The sequence below is a fragment of the Solanum dulcamara genome, chromosome 10, assembly GCF_947179165.1.
Source record: "Solanum dulcamara chromosome 10, daSolDulc1.2, whole genome shotgun sequence".
NCBI lineage: Eukaryota > Viridiplantae > Streptophyta > Magnoliopsida > Solanales > Solanaceae > Solanum > Solanum dulcamara.
This window is the reverse complement of record NC_077246.1, coordinates 27234832-27253684: the sequence shown is the minus strand read 5'-3', so window position 1 is coordinate 27253684 and position 18853 is coordinate 27234832. Positions and strand designations below refer to the sequence as shown.

The following is an 18853-nucleotide window of genomic DNA, read 5'->3' as shown; positions in this document are numbered from 1 at the left end:
GAAACCATACCATTGGAAAAGCTACTTGTAAGTCTGTATTATGAGAGTCCCTTATTGATTTCAGTCTACAAGTATGCACTTGTTTAAAATCCGGAGACCGAATTTCATAAGATGGGGAGAATGTAATATCCATAGTAATTAAAGGTAAAATAAGTTATTAAAAAAAAAAGAAGAAGATATAAAATTATGGGCTAAAGCCCATGAGAAGTCTGGCAACTAAAAAAAAAAGAGATCTTAGGGTATCTCTAAACAACGCAGACATAATTTAGGAGAAAAAAAATATGAGCTAAAGAATTCTAGGAGAGGAAAAACGCAGCAGTGAAGGGAAGCTGAAACCCGACTTTAAAGGAAATATAGAGACAAGGAGCTACAAAATGCTTCAGGTAACGCACGGAGAGTACCCAACTCTGATAAGTCAGATTTTCAAGGTAAAATTCTAATACAATTGACATGGATATAGGCAGATTGTAATGGGTAAATATTATATACGAATTATTTTATCATTGTGAGATGTATTAACTAATAAATGACCCATGTATTGGAAGATGAGATTTGTGTAGTTTCTTGATCTATGGTTAAGGGAATTATGAGAATCATTTGAACTCTTTATGAATTTAACTGAATAAATCATATGAGTCATGAAATTTGTGAATTTTGGATTGGTTGAATTATCCATAAGATGGGCAGACTTTTAAGCAGATAAAGGTTCCAGCAAGTTGAGTGTTCCAAGTTTAGTACTCCCTCTATTCCATATTAGCCAAATTTTTAGAGCTTTTTTAATTGTTCAAAGTTTAAGAGAAATGTTTGAAACTTTTTTTATGTTTACCCTTTCCATTAATAAAGTTTTGTAATTTCCTAGAAGTAAACTACACTACTTACAAATTTATATTCTAATAAAGGACTACTTGCATTTATAATTTTACATTTAATCATTTTTATAATGCTGATTAAGCAAAAGGTTAATAGAGAAAAATATGGTTCAAATTTTATCTTTGAATGTTCTTAATATTTGTGCATTACCTTAGAAATTCAACTAATATGGAATAGAGGGAGTGTAAGTTAAGCCTAAATAAGAAGTTTAATGCGAGAGTGATATGATGTGATTATAGGTTGATCGATGGAAATCATACTGATTGCTTGAGGTGAAAAGTTTGATAATTCGACATGAGTACTATGAGTAGTAATCTTACCACAATTTGTGTTTTATAACTTTCATGATTTATACATGGTTTATAAAGTGAATGTGTTACCAAATGTTCGAAATTTACATATAAGACAAGTCTTTTACTTGATGTGATATCGAAATAGTTATTTGAGATGAACTCACTTTTATAAGACATGTTTTATTGATTTTTGTGATATGGTTACGATTATCGAAAGAATTTAGCATTTGCTTGAGAGATAGTATTTTGACATGTGTTTTTCGTTAAAGTTTTATATAATATGACTCGATAAGAACTTAAATGTCTTGTACTATTTTGAAAATGCTTCTACTATTTATAAAGAAAAAAGTATAAATGGGAGTAGACCTTGATGGATCCCGTAGTTAACGGCGGGTTCATTAGACCTGGTGGACCTTGTATTTATCGATTACCGATATAGCCCTCGCTAGTGAAAAGGTAGAACTAGCATACCGTTACTGATATCCCTCGAGTAGGGGGCTATTGATATGAATATGACTCATTTATGAGGGGTCCACTGTAATGGGCTATTCTTTAAAGAAGAAAGCCGCACTGATTACATGATTTATTCTTGGAAACCTCCCGAATATTATAAGATTTGATACGAAAGTGGTTTTATTGAGTTTATTTTTGAATGGTTAAGTTGACATTGCTTATAAGAGACAAACAAGATTGATTATGGTTATTGTTTTCTGAAAAGAACATTTGTTTTATGATTTTGATTATCATACTAGCATATTTTTTGACTTAACCCTCATTAAAATGGTTGTGGTTAAGTGTTATTACTCATTGAGCTAACATCTCACTCCTAGCCATTTGTTTTCCATAGAATACATGTGATATTGACGTGGATTTCATTAGCTAGAGTTAGCAAGTTGATTCCATGATGAGCCCCGCACTTGTACGCGCGGGAAACAATCTATCTACTTACTTGGACCTTTCTTTGAATTCTTAGAGTTTCTCCATAGTCATTTCCTTTATAAGGGTCATTAGTATTCTTTTGTGTTGTAGCCATGTGATTAGTTTTAGACTTTTTTTCGTATTTGGAGATATATTGATATTATTATGTGGTGATTAGATTGTTGATGGTTGTTGTGGCTCAATTTATAGATGTTGTTAATGGTATTGTTGATATTTGAAACAGGGAAATTTTGGATAGGACCAAAAACAGAAGAAACTCTATCCAATTTTCTATAGCATTCTAGTAAGGCTTGCTTTGGGACTCTCCTTGTTAGCGCCTGTCATGGTCTTAAATTGGGTCGTGACACTCAATTTCAGAAAAGAAACAAATAATGCATGTGACGATGGGGCCTAATGTGCACCCGCCTTGCATTATATGGAATCTTATCTCATTTTTGTCGGCCAACTATTTTTAGGCCACATTTATTATTTTTAAACCACTAGTTTCTTTATCTTAGGTCTATATAAGAGGTAGTAATTCATTAGAAGGAAGATAGAACTGAGAGTACTTATCAAGAAAACAAATCCAAACAAACAACATATTCCCATTTCCTTCATGTTTCCAACTACTATCCAAAAACTAACTACCCCTTTGTATAGTCAAGCCTTGTGTAATATCTAAGTTTGTTTGATAAATTTTTTTCAAGTTTGTGAAAGTTCTTCGGGGGTCTTCGAAAGGGAAATCTCTCTTAGTTTAATCATGTAAGTGTTTAAAAGATTGTTAATTTTCCTATACTCCCCCCCCCCAAAAAAATGTTTTATTTGATTATATTAAGTTTACTTATTGTATATTACTGTTTGAATTATGCATTATCCTTAGTATATAGTTAACCTCTTAATTTCTTAATAACAATGACGGATTAACCTGTAAATTCCTAATTTTTTTTTGAAGGCTTGGCTTAAAGTCCGTTTGAATTAAAAGGACATATTTGTTGCCGTAGGCCATATCCAGGGTGTGGTTAAAGGATTTGTTAAGAACACATGTTAGAGAAAGATGAACAGGGTAAGCTAATATATATATATATATATATATATATATATATATAACGGGGAGAATATAGGTTAATTTCAATAATTAAGAGGCTAAAACATGATATGACTATACGAGGGAGGGAGTACTAAGTAGGATTTTACAACATATTTGCACACTCCGATTTCAAATTGCTGGTTAAAATTTTGTTTAAAAATATCAAACTCTCTTTATATATCACAATTACTCTATATATTTAAATCACTTTCTATTAATTACTCTATCGAGAAATTTTTGGGAACTATATATGACACGACCATTAAAAAATATTAAGACATACTTAAAAACTAAGCAAAAATTACAAGACTTATATTTGGAATATAAAAGATTAAATCATACAAAAGAAGATAACAAAAGACTTGATCATCTAATTACAATAATCTCAACACTAGAATATAAATTAGTTATACAACTTCAATCCAGAAAAAATACATGAAAAGACATCCTTTATATCAACCTATAACATCAAGATAATGGTATTTAAATAGAGACACAAAAAAAATCACTAGACATAGAAACAACCTTTTTATATCTAAAACTATTAGAGACACTAGATTTATTAGTCCGGGTATATACTCAAGATAGACAAAAATTTGTTGATCCAGAATTTAAAAGTGCCATAAAGTGAAAACTACATAGTATTCAAAGTGATAGAGAACAAAGTACTAAGTGAATAAGATTTCTAAGAGAACAGGTAAAATGATTTTCTACCGCATTAGGATAAATTTATGAAAAAGTTACCAATATTTCGAACACTAAGAAAAATTCATCAGTGGCACTACGAAGAATTGCATCATAAGTCTGAATTAAAAAAAACAGAGGCCAATCTTTAGAACTATCTAGAAATAGTACAGGAAGACTTGATCAGTAACACATCCTTAGAACAAATTGCTCTTAAAATAAGACAAGCTAATTTAAGACAAGAATTAAATCATCTTAAAGAGATATAGAAAATTCATGTGGAGAATAAGGTACCACCGAAGGAGAATTCAAACAATTCCTTTAGGATAAAATAGATGCCCCTTGAATTTGTTAGAAGAATACGATTAAAAATAACTGGTTTTATTACGAATTGAAATATAAAAGAGAATTAAGATGTATAGAAATAACTTTAAGACAATATTTACTATCGGTAGAAAAGGAAATAAATAAAGCAACAATCTATACACCGTTACTTGAACAACAAAAAACCAAATTATGTTGGGAATTATTTAATATTGAACAAGACATAAAATATTGTTACGCAAGAATAGAAGATAATAAGAGACGCTGTAAAATTACAGTTTCGTTAGGATAAATAAATAAAAATAGATTACTTTAAACATTAAGAATATTTAGATTTAAGAATTTACCCTGCAAAGAAATATAGAAAATTTTAAAAATAAATTACAGTTATAAAGTGTAACTTCAGTAAAGGAGAACATATATTACACACAGAGGATATACAATATAATACTTTAATAGATTTAATAATAAATTTTAGTAATAAGGTCCAAGAACAAGATAAAAATATTATAAGATTTTTAGCAGTAGTAGAGACCACCCTAAATAAGCAGAAAAAGATACTAGAAAAATTAGAACAAAATTTTAATTTTTGGAATCACAAGAACTAGAAATAGATAGAAAACTTCAGTATTTAAATACTAAGTTTAATTTAGAAAGAATACCAACAAAAATTGAAATAGAAAAATTAATTAAGACAATAACAGAAAAGCCTAAAGAATCAGAAATCAAAACTATCCAATTAGTAACAAAAATAACAAGACAGGTAGAAGCGATAACTAGTGATATAAGTGAATTAAAAAAGACTAATTCAATAGTTAGAATAAATTTCCCTTTCATGAACGAAGAAGATCACCTAATATATAAAAAGGCAATAAATTTCACAACCAAGTTATAGACAGAACCAGTAGGCTTTTCAAATTACCAACCAATAAGTATTTCAGACAAAATTATAGTGAAACAAAATAATACCATAATAGCCTTACTATTAGAATTGAATACAAATAAAGAAAAATTAGTTAAAGAGAAGGGAACTGAAAAGGAAACATCTAAAAATACTGAAATAGATGAATTAATTACTCAATTAAAAAGAGCTAAAATAACTCCGCAAAAAAAAGACCAAAGGTAACTAAAAGACAACAAAAATGGACTATCTTACAAATAGCTCAAGAAGAACCATCGAATAAGAAAGACCTAGAGTAAGTTTTTCGAATAATAGAATAAGAAATAACTTTATATCTAGAATATTATCAAGAAAACAATCAAAAAATGAACAAGAACAAGAACAAGAACAGGAACAAGAACAAGAACAAGAATTAAATCAAATAATAGATGTAGACAAGGATTTACAAATTTTCCAACATAATCAGTTTAAATTATTAGATCCTAATAGATTATATAACTCAAATTATTTTTCTAATAATGACAATTTATACATATACTATAGAGAATAACAATTATCAGCTATACGAGATAACATAGCAACATTAAATTTAGTAAATCCAGAATCTTTAAAAAGAATATTGAATACAAGAATGACATTAATGCATGTGGGCTTAATTGTTATAGGAATTAAAGGATTAACTAGAAAATTTTTAGGAACCAAAATACTAATTGTATCATATGATGATAGATGATCTGACTTAAAGAAATCTATAATAGGATTAACAGAAGTAGATATTGTTAATAATGGAGGGAATATTCTACATCAGTCCAGATTTTATGATAAGTTTAAAAGAATTTGAAAAGAATATTAAAACAAGAATACAGACTAAAAGACATGAGGACATGAATAATGGAAATAATTTATTAATGTGCGTAGGATTTATAGTAAAAATGCTTTTAAGTAGTAGTACATAGTTTAAACTTAAAGTAAATGATGTAGTTGAAGTAATGAGAAATAGAAGCATAAAACTAATAAAACCAATAAAAATAAATTTAGAAGAATATGCAGGTTTGAAACCTTTCGGAAACCCCCGAAGAACTTTCACAAACTTGGAAAAAATTTATTAAACAAACTTAGATATTACACAAGGCTTGACTTTACGAATACGGTAGTGTTTTTTTTATAGTAGTTGAAAACATGAAGGAAATGGAAATATGTTGTGTGTTTGACTTTGTTTTCTTGCTAAGTACTCTCAGTTCTAATATCCTTGTAATGAATTACTACCTCTTATATAGACCTAAGATAAAAAAACTAGTGGTTTAAAAACAATAAATGTGGCCTAAAAATAATTGACCGACAAAAATCAGATAAGATTCCATATAATGCAAGTCGGGTGCGCATTGAGCCCCATTGTCACATGCATTATTTGTTCCTTTTCTAACATTGAGAGATGCGTGCTTATCAGTTTTTTCCTTTTTTGGAGGGTAGTGGTAAAGGTAAGTACTCACATGACAAATGTGGGCATACTCACATGACACACTTTTATTTATTTACATAGTAAGTGGTACTAATTTAGCCACGTCTCCTATCTTATCTTCTTATCTCCTTACAATGAATCTCTATCATTCGTTCTTGTTCCATTATTACTGATGTCTCCATCTAGTCTTCCTCCATTAGTGCTGAGGTCCCCATCTAGTCTTGTCCCCATCTAGTCTTGTCCCCATCTAGTCTTGCTCCATTATTGCAGAGGTCCCCATCATTGCTAATGTCTTTATCTCTTTATTTTTTATGCGTCTAAATTATGTAATGCTATGGAGTCAAAACTCATACCCAAATCATCATCTTCGTTAGGGTCTTGAGCATCTTGGTAATAAAAATATTCTCCGTAATTATCACCGTCATGCTGTGACGACTGTGCTAATGGCAATAGCTGTTGTCAAAATAAAAAATTATATGAAAAATAATAAGTAAATTATGAGGAAGGCGAAACATTAGAAAAAGACTATACATTAATAAATATAGAAACTGAATTTTATAATTTTCAAACAACCCAAAGTATTCACACCTGAGTCTCATCTAATGTATACTAACATGAAAGGAGAAACATCAATTAGAGTTACAGACTATATGTCACAACCCAAAAATCGAGGTCATGATGACACATATCCCAAATTCCATCCTGATGTGTAAGCCCCGCCCCCCAAAAAAATCATATGAGACCCCCAAAGGGAAATCAAGCCACAATTAAACACAATAAATGGATAACAATGAAATTATCCCAAAACCTGGTGTCATAAGTATAAAGAGCATCTAATACAAGGTTCAAGTCTGAAGATACAACATAAGTCTTTGAATAATACAAAAGATTGAGAAATAAAGATAGAATAGTGACGATCCGTATCTCGGAACCTCACCACTAATCTGAGAATACACAATCCGCTAGAATATCAGCTGCCATGTGAGGTACCTTGACTAGTATCTGCATAAAAAAGGGACACCAAAGTAGGGGTGAGTACAATCCACATGTACTCAATAGGTTTTAGCCGACTGAGTATAAAGAATTAATCAAACTAATGAAATAAACTAAGGAACGCTTCCACGTGTATACAGAAAAGTCTACTCTGGCATCAGTGCCACCAATTTATATATAATGGAAGTAATAAGTTAATCCCATAACAACAACTCATAATCACAATTAACTAGATAATTCAAGCAGTACAAATATCAAGGCAATGCAATGCAATATGATCATGCAATGATGTGGTGGTACGGTGGAATCAAGACTGTCGCACAACCTATCGTATACACCTGCTGAGCTGTGATACCAAGAAAGACCCAAGGGGTCTCACAGGCCATATACCTAAATCACAATATCTTATCATCCTTGCCACTTCCTCGTGGTCAAGGGATCACAATGTATCCACTACCCTGCAGTAAAACTACCTCCATTGGGGACTCAAGATACAAAGATTTAAAGGTGTTTCATTTTCTTTCTCAAAAAGAATTTCCATATTTTTCAACTTTCCATGTTTTATGATATGATGAATGCATAAAACACATATGGCATGGAGACAGTATTAAAATCAACATGTAGTACAAGATTCAAGGTTCTCAAAACTTAACCTACACATGATATTCACCCTCAATAAATAGTAATAGAAAGGAAATATTTCAATTTAAGTGTTCACCCATTTCTCAAGAATATTTCAATACTCAGGCATGCTCTAAATCCCAAACTCAACCCCTTAGAAGGGCATCACAAGTCAAATAATATCCTCAAACCTCTCTCACAGGAAAATAATGAATCATATGCTCTCAAAGCAAATAAGATAACAAATAAGGCCCCCACACTGGCTATGTAATACAATTAAGCCCCCACGATGACACATTAATAAATAAGCCCTCACATGAGCATCACTATATATATAACATTCTCAAGTCATACTATAACCCCATCCCAAAGTCTATAACATATGAATGACTAATTACCCATCTCAGTCCCAAAGAAAGATAGCCAAACCTAAATCAATTGCCGAAACCACAATCGAACACTCCTATCGGATGATCATCCCTGAATTCAATGTCCAAATTGACAACCCACTATCAAGGATAAAACTACACATCACAAGGAGTCCAATGACACCCATATTGCAAGGATTCAGAACTGAGGGTAAAATGGTCCAAAATCAACTGATTTTGATACAATGGTAAATCTAGAATTTTATTTAAAAATTATGTTCTATACATAGAGTAAAGTTTGTGGCATAAAACCCATTAAAATCGAGCAAGAATCGAGTTTCAAATCATGAAAATACAATTTCCAACTTGGAAGAAAACTTCATAACCCACCTTTGAAATCTTGATTTAAAGATATTTTGAAAGATAATAATTGCAGAAATTGGTAAAAGATAATCTCACTAGAGCGTTCCTTGTGGAAAAACTCACAATTTAGACCCAAGAATCATTTAAAATGGAGCTAAGATGACCAAGAAACAATCCTCCAAAATCCATTAAAATTCTAACTCGAAAATGATAAAGGCAGAGGCTATATTAGCGAATTTACCTCACATGAAGATCCTAATCAAGTTTTTGAGCTCACCAATGAATTTTTCACGCAATTTCCTTTAACTTAGACACTTGGATAGCCAAAATAGGGTTTATATAAACCAAGAAATAAATTTTCAAAGTTTTTCAAAAATTTACTCCGAAAATGGACATTGCAGCAACTAGAATCAAGCTTTTACCTCAATCGAAACCCTTCCCTCAATATTCCTAGATGACCAACGGATTTCTCGCAAAATCTATTGAATATGGACTTTTAAATCACTAGATTTGGACTTGAAAAACTCAAGAAATGAAGGTTCACAGTTGAGAGAAAAATTTGCACTTTTGCACCAAATATTTCTGGTTTTTGCCTTTTTTAAAGTCTCCAAACGGATCCTCAAACTTCGTTCTGAACTCGATCAAAATAAATTAGATATACTACCCCACTAAATTCGATGTTCTAGACACAATGGTGTAGTCAAAATTATCATACAAGGTTATTCTAATAAAATGTAGGTCCCACATCCAAGTGCCATTTTAAGCCAAATTCCACAACACATCTCGAGATTAGATCGAAAACCTCGGGAAGCAAACAAAGGGTCGTTCAAGACCAAAATAGATATTCTAAAACTAATGGCGCTGTCAGAATTTTCATCCGAGCGCATTTTTCAAAAATATTGACCAAAGTCAACCATAGGCTAATTTTCAAAGTTAAAAGCGCCAAATGGTCCCAAACTCGCATTGATTACCTCGATTGTCATGTCGATAATGCTACCAGCCTAATTTGGCCATTCCAGAGTTGATGGAACCATCAAAATTTAAATTCGAGGTCTCCTTGACCTGAAATTCGAAAAGTTGCACCTAGACCAACTTAGGCATTCAAAATACCAAAATGGGCTCGAGGCCTCTAAAAATTCAGCCAGCACTTCTTCTAAAACAAAACCATCCCCCAAACCCAACGGAGTTATCAAAATTCCATTCTGAAACTCCAAAAGTTCACCAAAATCAAACCTTGGCCTAAAATTCCGCAAAATTCCAAACTCAAGACCTCAAATCTTTATTACAACTCCAAAACCAATTCCATAAACTCTCCTAGACCAATTTACACATTTCGGAGCTGCTGAAATTGACAAAATTCCATTTCGAGACTCGTAGCTTCGGTTGGTACCGAAAATCACTTATTTACCTCTTAACTCTATAAAACTTAAGAATTTGCACAATTTAAAAACCTTTAAGATTTTGACACTTTTTGCTCTACTAGAGTCACCAGTAGGTTTTAGCTGAATCAGTATAAGGAATTAATCAAACCTATGAAATAAATTAATAAATGCTTCCGCCTGCATATAAAAAAGTTCTATTTCGATATCGGTGCCGCCAATTTATATAGAATGGCGCGAATAAATTATTCCCATAACAACAACTCATAATCACAATTAATCAGATAATTCAAGCAGTACAAATATCAATGCAATGCAATGCAATATGATAATACAATGATGTAGTGGTATGGTAGAATCAAGACTATCGCACAACCTGTCGTATACACCTGTCGAGTTGTGCTACCAAGCAGGATCCATAGGGGTCTCGCAGACCATATACCTCAATCACAATATCTCATCATTCTTGCCACTTCCTTGTGGTCAAGGGATCATAATATGTGCACTACCCTGCTGTGAAACTGCCTCAGTTGGGGACTCAAGATACAAAGATTTAAAGATGTTTCATTTACTTTCTCAAAAAGAATTTTCATATTTTTCAACTTCCCATGTTTTATGATATGATGAATGAGGATGAATGCATAAAAACACATATGACATGGAGGCAATATTTAAATCTACATGTAGTACAAGGTTCAAGGTTCTCAAAACTTAACATACACATAATATTCACCCTTAATAAATAGCAATGGGAAGGCAATATTTCAATTTAAGTATTCACCCCTTTCTCAAGAATATTTCAATAGGCATGCTCTAAATCCCAAACTTAACCCCTCAGGCGGGCATTACAAGTCAAATAATATCCTCAAGCCTCTCTCACAGGAAAATCATGAATCACATGCTCTCAAAATAAATAAAATAACAAATAAGGCTCCCACACGGGCTATGTAATACAATTAAGGCCCCACATAGCAACACATTAATAAACAAACCCCCATTCGGGCATCACAATATATATAATATTCTCAAGTTATACTACAACCCCATTCTAAAGTCTATAACATATGAATGACTAATTACCCATCTCAGTCTCAAAGAAAGATAGCCAAACCTACCTTAATTACCGAAACTGCACTTGAACACTCCTACCGAATGATGAACCCTCGAATTCAATGTTTGAATTGACAACCCACTATCAAGGATGAAACATACACCTCACAAGGAGTTCAATGACACCCATATTGCAAGAATTCAGAACCGAAGGTAAAATGGTCCAAAATCAACTAATTTCGGTACAAGGGTAAATCTAAATTTTATTTGAAATTATATTCTACACACTGAGGAGAGTTCGTAGCTGGAAAACTCATTTAAATCGAGCAAGAATCGAGTTCCAAATTATGAAAATATAATTTTTCAACTTGGAAGAAACTCTATAACCACCTTTGAAATCTTGATTTAAAGATGTTTTGGAAGGTAATAATTGCAAAAATTGGTAAAGGATAATCTCACCACAATGTTTCTTGCGAAAAATCTCACAATTTAGACCCAAGAATCATTAAAAATGGAGCAAGATGACCAAGAAACAATTCTCCAAAATCAATTAAAATCTTCATTGGGTTATATATTGCAAACGATCATCTATACATCGATTTGTAAGATGTATAGTTGAACATTATCTTCATGCCTTCAACTTCACAACTAAAGATGATACATATATTTTCCAAACTATGACCACATTATCAGAATCTAATAATCTACCCCCAAGAGGTCTAGTTGATGAATCTCTTAAGTTATGTCCCACTTCTAAACTCTCAAATATGATTAGTTGTCCATAGACTTTCTATTGAGGGCATCCACTACTATAATTTCTTTTCTTGGAAGTTATATAATATCCATGTTGTAATCTTCCAACAACTCGAGCCATTAGTTTTATTATAGATTCAACTCTTTCTACCTGAAAATATATTTGAGGCTCTTATGATCTGTATAGATTTCAACATGCATACCATACAAGTAATGCCTCCAAATTTTCAAGGCATGAATAACTGGAACAAACTCTAAATCATGGATCAAGTAGTTTTTCTCATACTTCTATAGCTGTCTAGAAGCATAAGAAATTACCTTACCATTTTGCATCAAAAAACAACCCAACCTGATGCCTGAAATATCACAATACACTATATAGCTTACCTCCGAAAATAATAATATGAATGATAACTACTGAGAGGACTCCTCTCGATACAATGCGACTAAGAAGAGTAAGTATACGAAACTAGTCCTATTCAACTAAGGTACATTCGAACCTAGCTAAATTGAAGAAAATCAAGTATATGCAACTTCCATTTGCATGGATTGAGATTGGTCATGTCTTCTGTGTCGCTCGACTAACGTTTCTGAGTATCCATTCAATCTTTAACTTCTTGGGATCTGCAGATACTGGTTCCCTAAATCTAGGATTAGCCTCACAACTCCAACACAAGGCTCAAGGTCAGTACAACTAAACCATGAGACACACAACAGTGACCAAAATTGAAAACTAGTTTCATTTTGATGGCCGTTGAGTGTAGCTCCAAGTATTGGATGTTGTATGGCTGGTCTGGATTCTTGTCGCTGTAGAAACAAGCAAAACCATCTGCTGCTCCTGTAATTTCTGAGTTCCCAAGGTGCTTTGTTTTTGCCCGGTAACTTAAGCTCATGTTGGATCTTGTTGGAGTTTAAGACGATGTATTTTGTTGACGAACACACCATATAAGACCTAACAAACAAGTTGTTGCATTTTGTTAGCTTTTGGAGTTTTGCCAAAAAGCTGTGAATCAGTTTCTGTGAATGCTGAAGATGCTGAAAAAGAAGTAAGTTGTGATCCAGTTTGTTGGAGTTGTTGATGCTGAAGAAGGTGTAACTTGTTGGAGATATGTTGCTGCTGAAGAGGTGCTGGAGAATAGCATATTTATTCTTTATAGTGACCTTATTTATCTTTCAGTAGTCTATACACATACGCAATGAACGATATTTTTTCCGCACAAATACTACTAGTTCTCCCCATGGCAACGCACTAGGCCTGTTGAAGCCCTTATCTAAAGTCTTTTAGCTACTCTATCAATTCCTTCAATACTGCTGCTGCCATTGTATACGGGGGAACTTATATCGACTCGATATCTTATAATATATCAATAGAAATATCAATCTTCCATTTTGGAGGGAACACTGGGGAGCTCATCTAGAAATTCCTTAACCACTAGAATAGATTGTAAGGTCGGCGGTTCTAGGACAACATCCTGAACTCTAACAATATGATAAATGCAGCCTTAAGAAATTAGTTTCCTCGCCCGAAGATTTGAAACATAATGTACCTTTTAGTATCACTATATTACCTTGCACTCTGAAACTACCTTTTCCAGGATATGGAATCTAACAATCTTCGCTTGACAGTTAACATTAGCATAACAAAATGCTTACCAATCCATACACATAATTTTTCGAAGTCCAGCATCTCTAGATCTATCAGGTCTTTAGAGGTCTGACAACCAATAATCTATACTATGCAACCTTGATAAACCCTTTTGGCGATAATAGAGTCACCAATAAGTGTAGACACAACAAAGTTCTTCATAATGACTTTAGTACTGTAGAAAACTTCCCAGCCATAAATGGAGTAAGATACATGTAACACCCCTCAAAAATTTTTCCCTAAGATTCAGACCTTTTTTGTATTAGGTAGGGTCGAACTCGAGTATTGTGGGGTATATGCATGAGTTGAGATGAGTCCCCGAGGATTTAAAAGTGTTAGAGGTAATGCGGGGTCACAAAGGACCCCAAGGATCAAGCTAAGTCCAAAAGGTTCATCGTGGCTAAGTTTTTGGATGAGTTCATTTAAGGGGTCGACTTCTACCGACCCTATCTTTTGAAAGATGACAATCTGGTGGCCCATGACTTATTAAATTAAAGGTCATCGAGTCTTCTTTCCAACGCTACCAAGAATGTAATTTTTGGAGTTCGGAGTCAAAAGATATGACGATCCTAAGGCGAACTAGCACGATAGGAATTTTAGGCCTGGGTTGCAACTGCTGGGAATCTGGGCTTGGCGATGCAGTGGAGCGATGCGCCACCATCGTGCCAGGAATATGCCTCAGTAGTTTGGTCCCTGGTGCGGCGCGCCACTATTAGGTAGCAGGGTTTTTCAAGCCTATTTTCTAGAACCCAGAAAACTTGGGCTTGGCGCAGTAAGGGCGCGATGCGCCACTATCGCGCCATAAAAAAATCTCAGTAGTTTGGTCCCTAGCGCAATGTGCCACTATTGGGTTGCAGGGTTTTTATGCCTAATCGACTTGGCACTGCAGTGGCGTGATGCGCCACTATCGCACCAAGAGCATTTTTAGCCTATTTTTCAGAATTTGGAGAAAGGGCAATTTGGGAGTTATCCCAAATTATATATGTACCAAGCCTTGAACGTTTTGGACCATATTTTCAGCCTCTCTCTCTCTCTCTAAAAATCCCTAGAAATTCTCTTTTCATCATCTTCTTCTTCTTTTCCATTTCCAACAAGGATTTATTCCAAGAGCTTCAAGACTTCAAGTTTCCATTGAAGACCCAACAACTAGGTTTCTCCAAGAATCTATTTTAAGGTATGTAAGGCTACCCAAAACATGGGTTGAGTCGACCCATATGCCCTACTCTTCCCTTGAGGTTAGATATCTATGAGAATGGAGTTTCTTGATAGGTTTATGTTTGAATGAGTCTTGTCTCCTATTAATTTATTTCTTAATATGTTGAAGTTATTGAGCTAAGAATTTCTAAAACTTTCTTGTTAGCATGAGTTGATGGAGATGGTTTGGTAATATGCTTGGTTGATTTCCTTAACCATGTGATTATGTTGAATGTGTCAATTTCCTTAAATATGTTATTTCTCTTGACTTGTTGGTTTAAAACCTTAGAGTGTGATGAGTCATATGGGTGTGATAAATAAGGAGAGGAATGGTTTGTTGTGTTTGTGGGAGGTTATAAATGCTTATCTAATTTAGGCTTGATTGAGTTGATTGGAGGATAGAATTGACGAGTGGACAAGGTCCTAAATGAGACTTGCCATTATAACTCGATTGAGTTGAATTGAGGATAGAGTTGATAAGTCGGCAAAGTTCCAAATGAAACTATCCGTGAGGGCTAGTTTGAGATGATTGGATGGAGTCTTATGAGCATAGAGTCATGGGAGGAGTATCGAGCACTGAAGTAGGTGAGAGTATAGTCTATACTCAAACCCCAAAAACTACGCCACCAACGTAGGTAGGGATGGAACCGTTAAAGTCGGATGCTTCCCATGGGATTGAACCATTAAAGTCGGATGTTTCCTATTTTATTGTCCTAAAATGATAGGACTTGACTAATCGATGGAATCCATAATTAGGGAGGCGTTCATGCCCTGGCAAGGTATAGATGGACGTGGCTACAATGTCTGATTGTTGTACTATCTCTGGCTCATAAGTGATGGTTGTCGGATAAGAGAAACTCCCATTTAGGTCTTGATAGTACTTCGAGTCAATTGAGTTGAGTGGCATATGATTTGGTCCGGTCTAAACCACTTCTTGTTAGACTTAGGACCCTTGAGTGAGTTGTTACTTATTTATGAGTTGAGATTTGCGAGTTGGTTGATCCTTGTCTGATGATTGTTTTATTTGACCATTTTACGTACTCGTACATTCCATGTACTGACGCCATTTTGCCTGTATTATTTCATGATGCAGAGACAGGTACGAGAGATCATCAACCGGCGCACCATTGAAGATCTACACATATCAAGCTACTTGGTGAGCCCTCCTAGTTTTTGGAGGATGCCAGACTTTCTTCACTGTTTTGTTTGCTTTCTTTATTTTGATTATTGGTAGCTATGGGCTTGTCATTGGCACCTTCTAGACTTTGATAGAAACTTCATAGACTAGAGTGTGGGAAGGTTGGACTGCTATTTTTGAGAAGTCTTATTATATTTGTTTTGATGAGTTGATGGTGATTGGCCCTCGACCCTTATATTATGAATAGTATGTCTATGATTGAGTCTTCCTTTGAGTGAATATGAATGAATGATAGTGTGACTGAATTAGGTGGTTCGCTTGAAGGCCAGAAATGGCTTTCGAGTGCCAGTCGCGCCTAGGGTACCCTCCCAGGGCATAATAAACATGGTATCAGAGCACAAAGTTCAAGAGTCTTAGGGAGTCTATGAAGCCGTGTCTAGTAGAGTCTTGCTTATGGGTGTGTTGTACACCACACTTATAATCAGGAGGCTATAAGACATTAGGAATTGTTTCACTTCTTTCATACTCTGGATTCGTGCAATAGAGTTAAACTCTATAAAACTCCTTTCTAATTCGTACGTTTATACATTACAGATAATGCCTCCTAAATATACGGCTAGCCAGATGAATGTTGATAATGCAGAGATGCCCCAGTCAGAGGCACGCCCATCAAGGGCTAGAGGCCAGCCCGCAAGATATGCAGAGGCACCCCAAGTGCCTGCTACTCCGCCTGCACCCACATCAGAGGTAGAATTTTGAGGGGCGATTGCTATGCTCACTTAATTTGTGGCTGCCTGGAATGGTAACCAGAGTTCGCCGACTCTTAGCTCTAGTTCTCAAGAGCCTTCTGCTGCCACTAGAATTAGAGACTTTCTAAGAATGAATTCGCCGTCATTCACAGGGTCTAGGGTTGATATAGATCCCCAAAATTTTATTAATGAGATGTGGAAAATCCTGAAAGCTATGTATGCTACAGAGATCGAGGGGGTTGAGTTGGTGTATTATTAGCTCAAAGATGTGGCAAACATTTGGTATAACCAATGGGAACAAGGTAGAGGTGAGAATGCTGAACCTGCTATGTGGGATGAATTTGAGGGAGCCTTTCTTGACCACTTCTTTCCCTGAGAATTGAGGGAAGCAAAAGTGGAGGAGTTTGTGAATCTGAAACAAGAAGGTATGACTGTTAAGGAGTATAGCCTGAAGTTCATCCAGCTATCTAGGTATGCTCCAAAGATGATCCCAGATATGAGGTCGAAAATGTGGAAGTTCATCTCCGGATTAGGGAGACATATGAAGAAGGAGTGCAAAGCAACATTGTTGATCTCTGACATGGATATTTCCAGATTGATGGTGTATTCTCAACAAGTGGAGAAAGAGAAGAGGAAGGACAAAGAGGAGCATATGAGCAAGAAGGCAAGGTCAGTTGGGTATGAGAATGAACAGAAGCAGAACAAGGGCAACAGGTTCTTCTTCTAGAAGAGGCCTTTCAACCATGCCTCATCCACCGCAAGTACACCTATGCCGCATAACAGGTATGATCGGCAGGGACAGAGTCGCCAGAATTCCATACCCCAGGGTTCTCAATCCTAGACTAGCGTGAGTCAAGGTTCGAGAGGGAAGCCACCATGCGGCAAGTGCGGTAGGCTCCACTTGGGGAAGTGCAGAGCGGGAAGGGTTGGTTGTTATAAATATGGCCAAATGAATCATTTTCAGAGGGAGTGTCCAACAGGGGGAAACAGAGCCCAGCATTCTGTTTCCAGAACCCAGAAAACTTGGGCTTGGCACGGTAAGGGCGCGATGTGCCACTATCGCGCCATAAAACAATCTCAGTAGTTTGGTCCCTGGCGCGATGCACCACTATTGGGTTGCAGGGTGTTTACGCCTAATCGACTTAGCGCTGCAGTGGTGCGATGCTCCACTATCGCGCCAAGAGCGTTTTTAGCCTATTTTTCAGAATTTGGAGAAAGGGCAATTTGGGAATTGTCCTAAATTATATATGTACCAAGCCTTGAACATTTTGGACCATATTTTCAGCCTCTCTCTCTCTCTCTAAATAGCCCTAGAAATTCTCTCTTCATCTTCTTCTTCTTCTTCTCCATTTCCAACAAGGATTTGTTCCAAGAGCTTCAAGACTTCAAGTTTCCATTGAAGACCCAACAATAAGATTTCTTCAAGAATCTATTTTAAGGTATGTAAGGCTACCCAAAACATGGGTTGAGTCCACCCATATGCCCTACTCTTCCTTTGAGGTTAGATATCTATGAGAATGGAGTTTTTTGATAGGTTTATGTTTGAATAAGTCTTGTCTCCTATTAATTTGTTTCTTATTGTGTTGAAGTTATTGAGCTAAGAATTTCTAAAACTTTCTTGTTAGCATGAGTTGATGGAGATGGTTTGGTAATATGCTTGGTTGATTTCCTTAACCATGTGATTATGTTGAATGTGTCAATTTCCTTAAATATGTTATTCCTCTTAACTTGTTGGTTTAAAACCTTAGAGTGTGATGAGTCATATGGGTGTGATAAATGAGGAGAGGAATGGTTTGTTGTGTTTGTGGGAGGTTATAAATGCTTATCTAATTTAGGTTTGATTGAGTTGATTGGAGAATAGAATTGACGAGTGGACAAGGTCCTAAATGAGACTTGCCATTATGACTCGATTGAGTTGAATTGAGGATAGAGTTGATGAGTCGGCAAAGTTCCAAATGAAACTAGCTGTGAGGGCTAGTTTGAGATGATTGGATGGAGTTTTATGAGCATAGAGTCATGGGACGAGTATCGAGCACCAAAGCGGATAAGAGTATAGTCCATACT

At 35.0% G+C, this 18853-nt stretch overlaps 1 protein-coding gene across 1 annotated transcript in view; it reads left to right on the top strand.

The window, feature by feature from the left end:
• The first annotated feature begins 228 nt into the window (after positions 1 to 228).
• LOC129870640 (uncharacterized) overlaps positions 229 to 18853 on the top strand; it is a 42879-nt gene continuing 24254 nt past the window's right edge. Inside the window, exons 1-3 of the mRNA XM_055945466.1 lie at positions 229 to 428; positions 15996 to 16058; positions 16635 to 16787. Of these exons, the coding sequence (XP_055801441.1) occupies positions 375 to 428; positions 15996 to 16058; positions 16635 to 16787 (270 nt within the window). The 5' untranslated portion in view covers positions 229 to 374. The remainder of the gene's footprint in view (positions 429 to 15995; positions 16059 to 16634; positions 16788 to 18853) is intronic.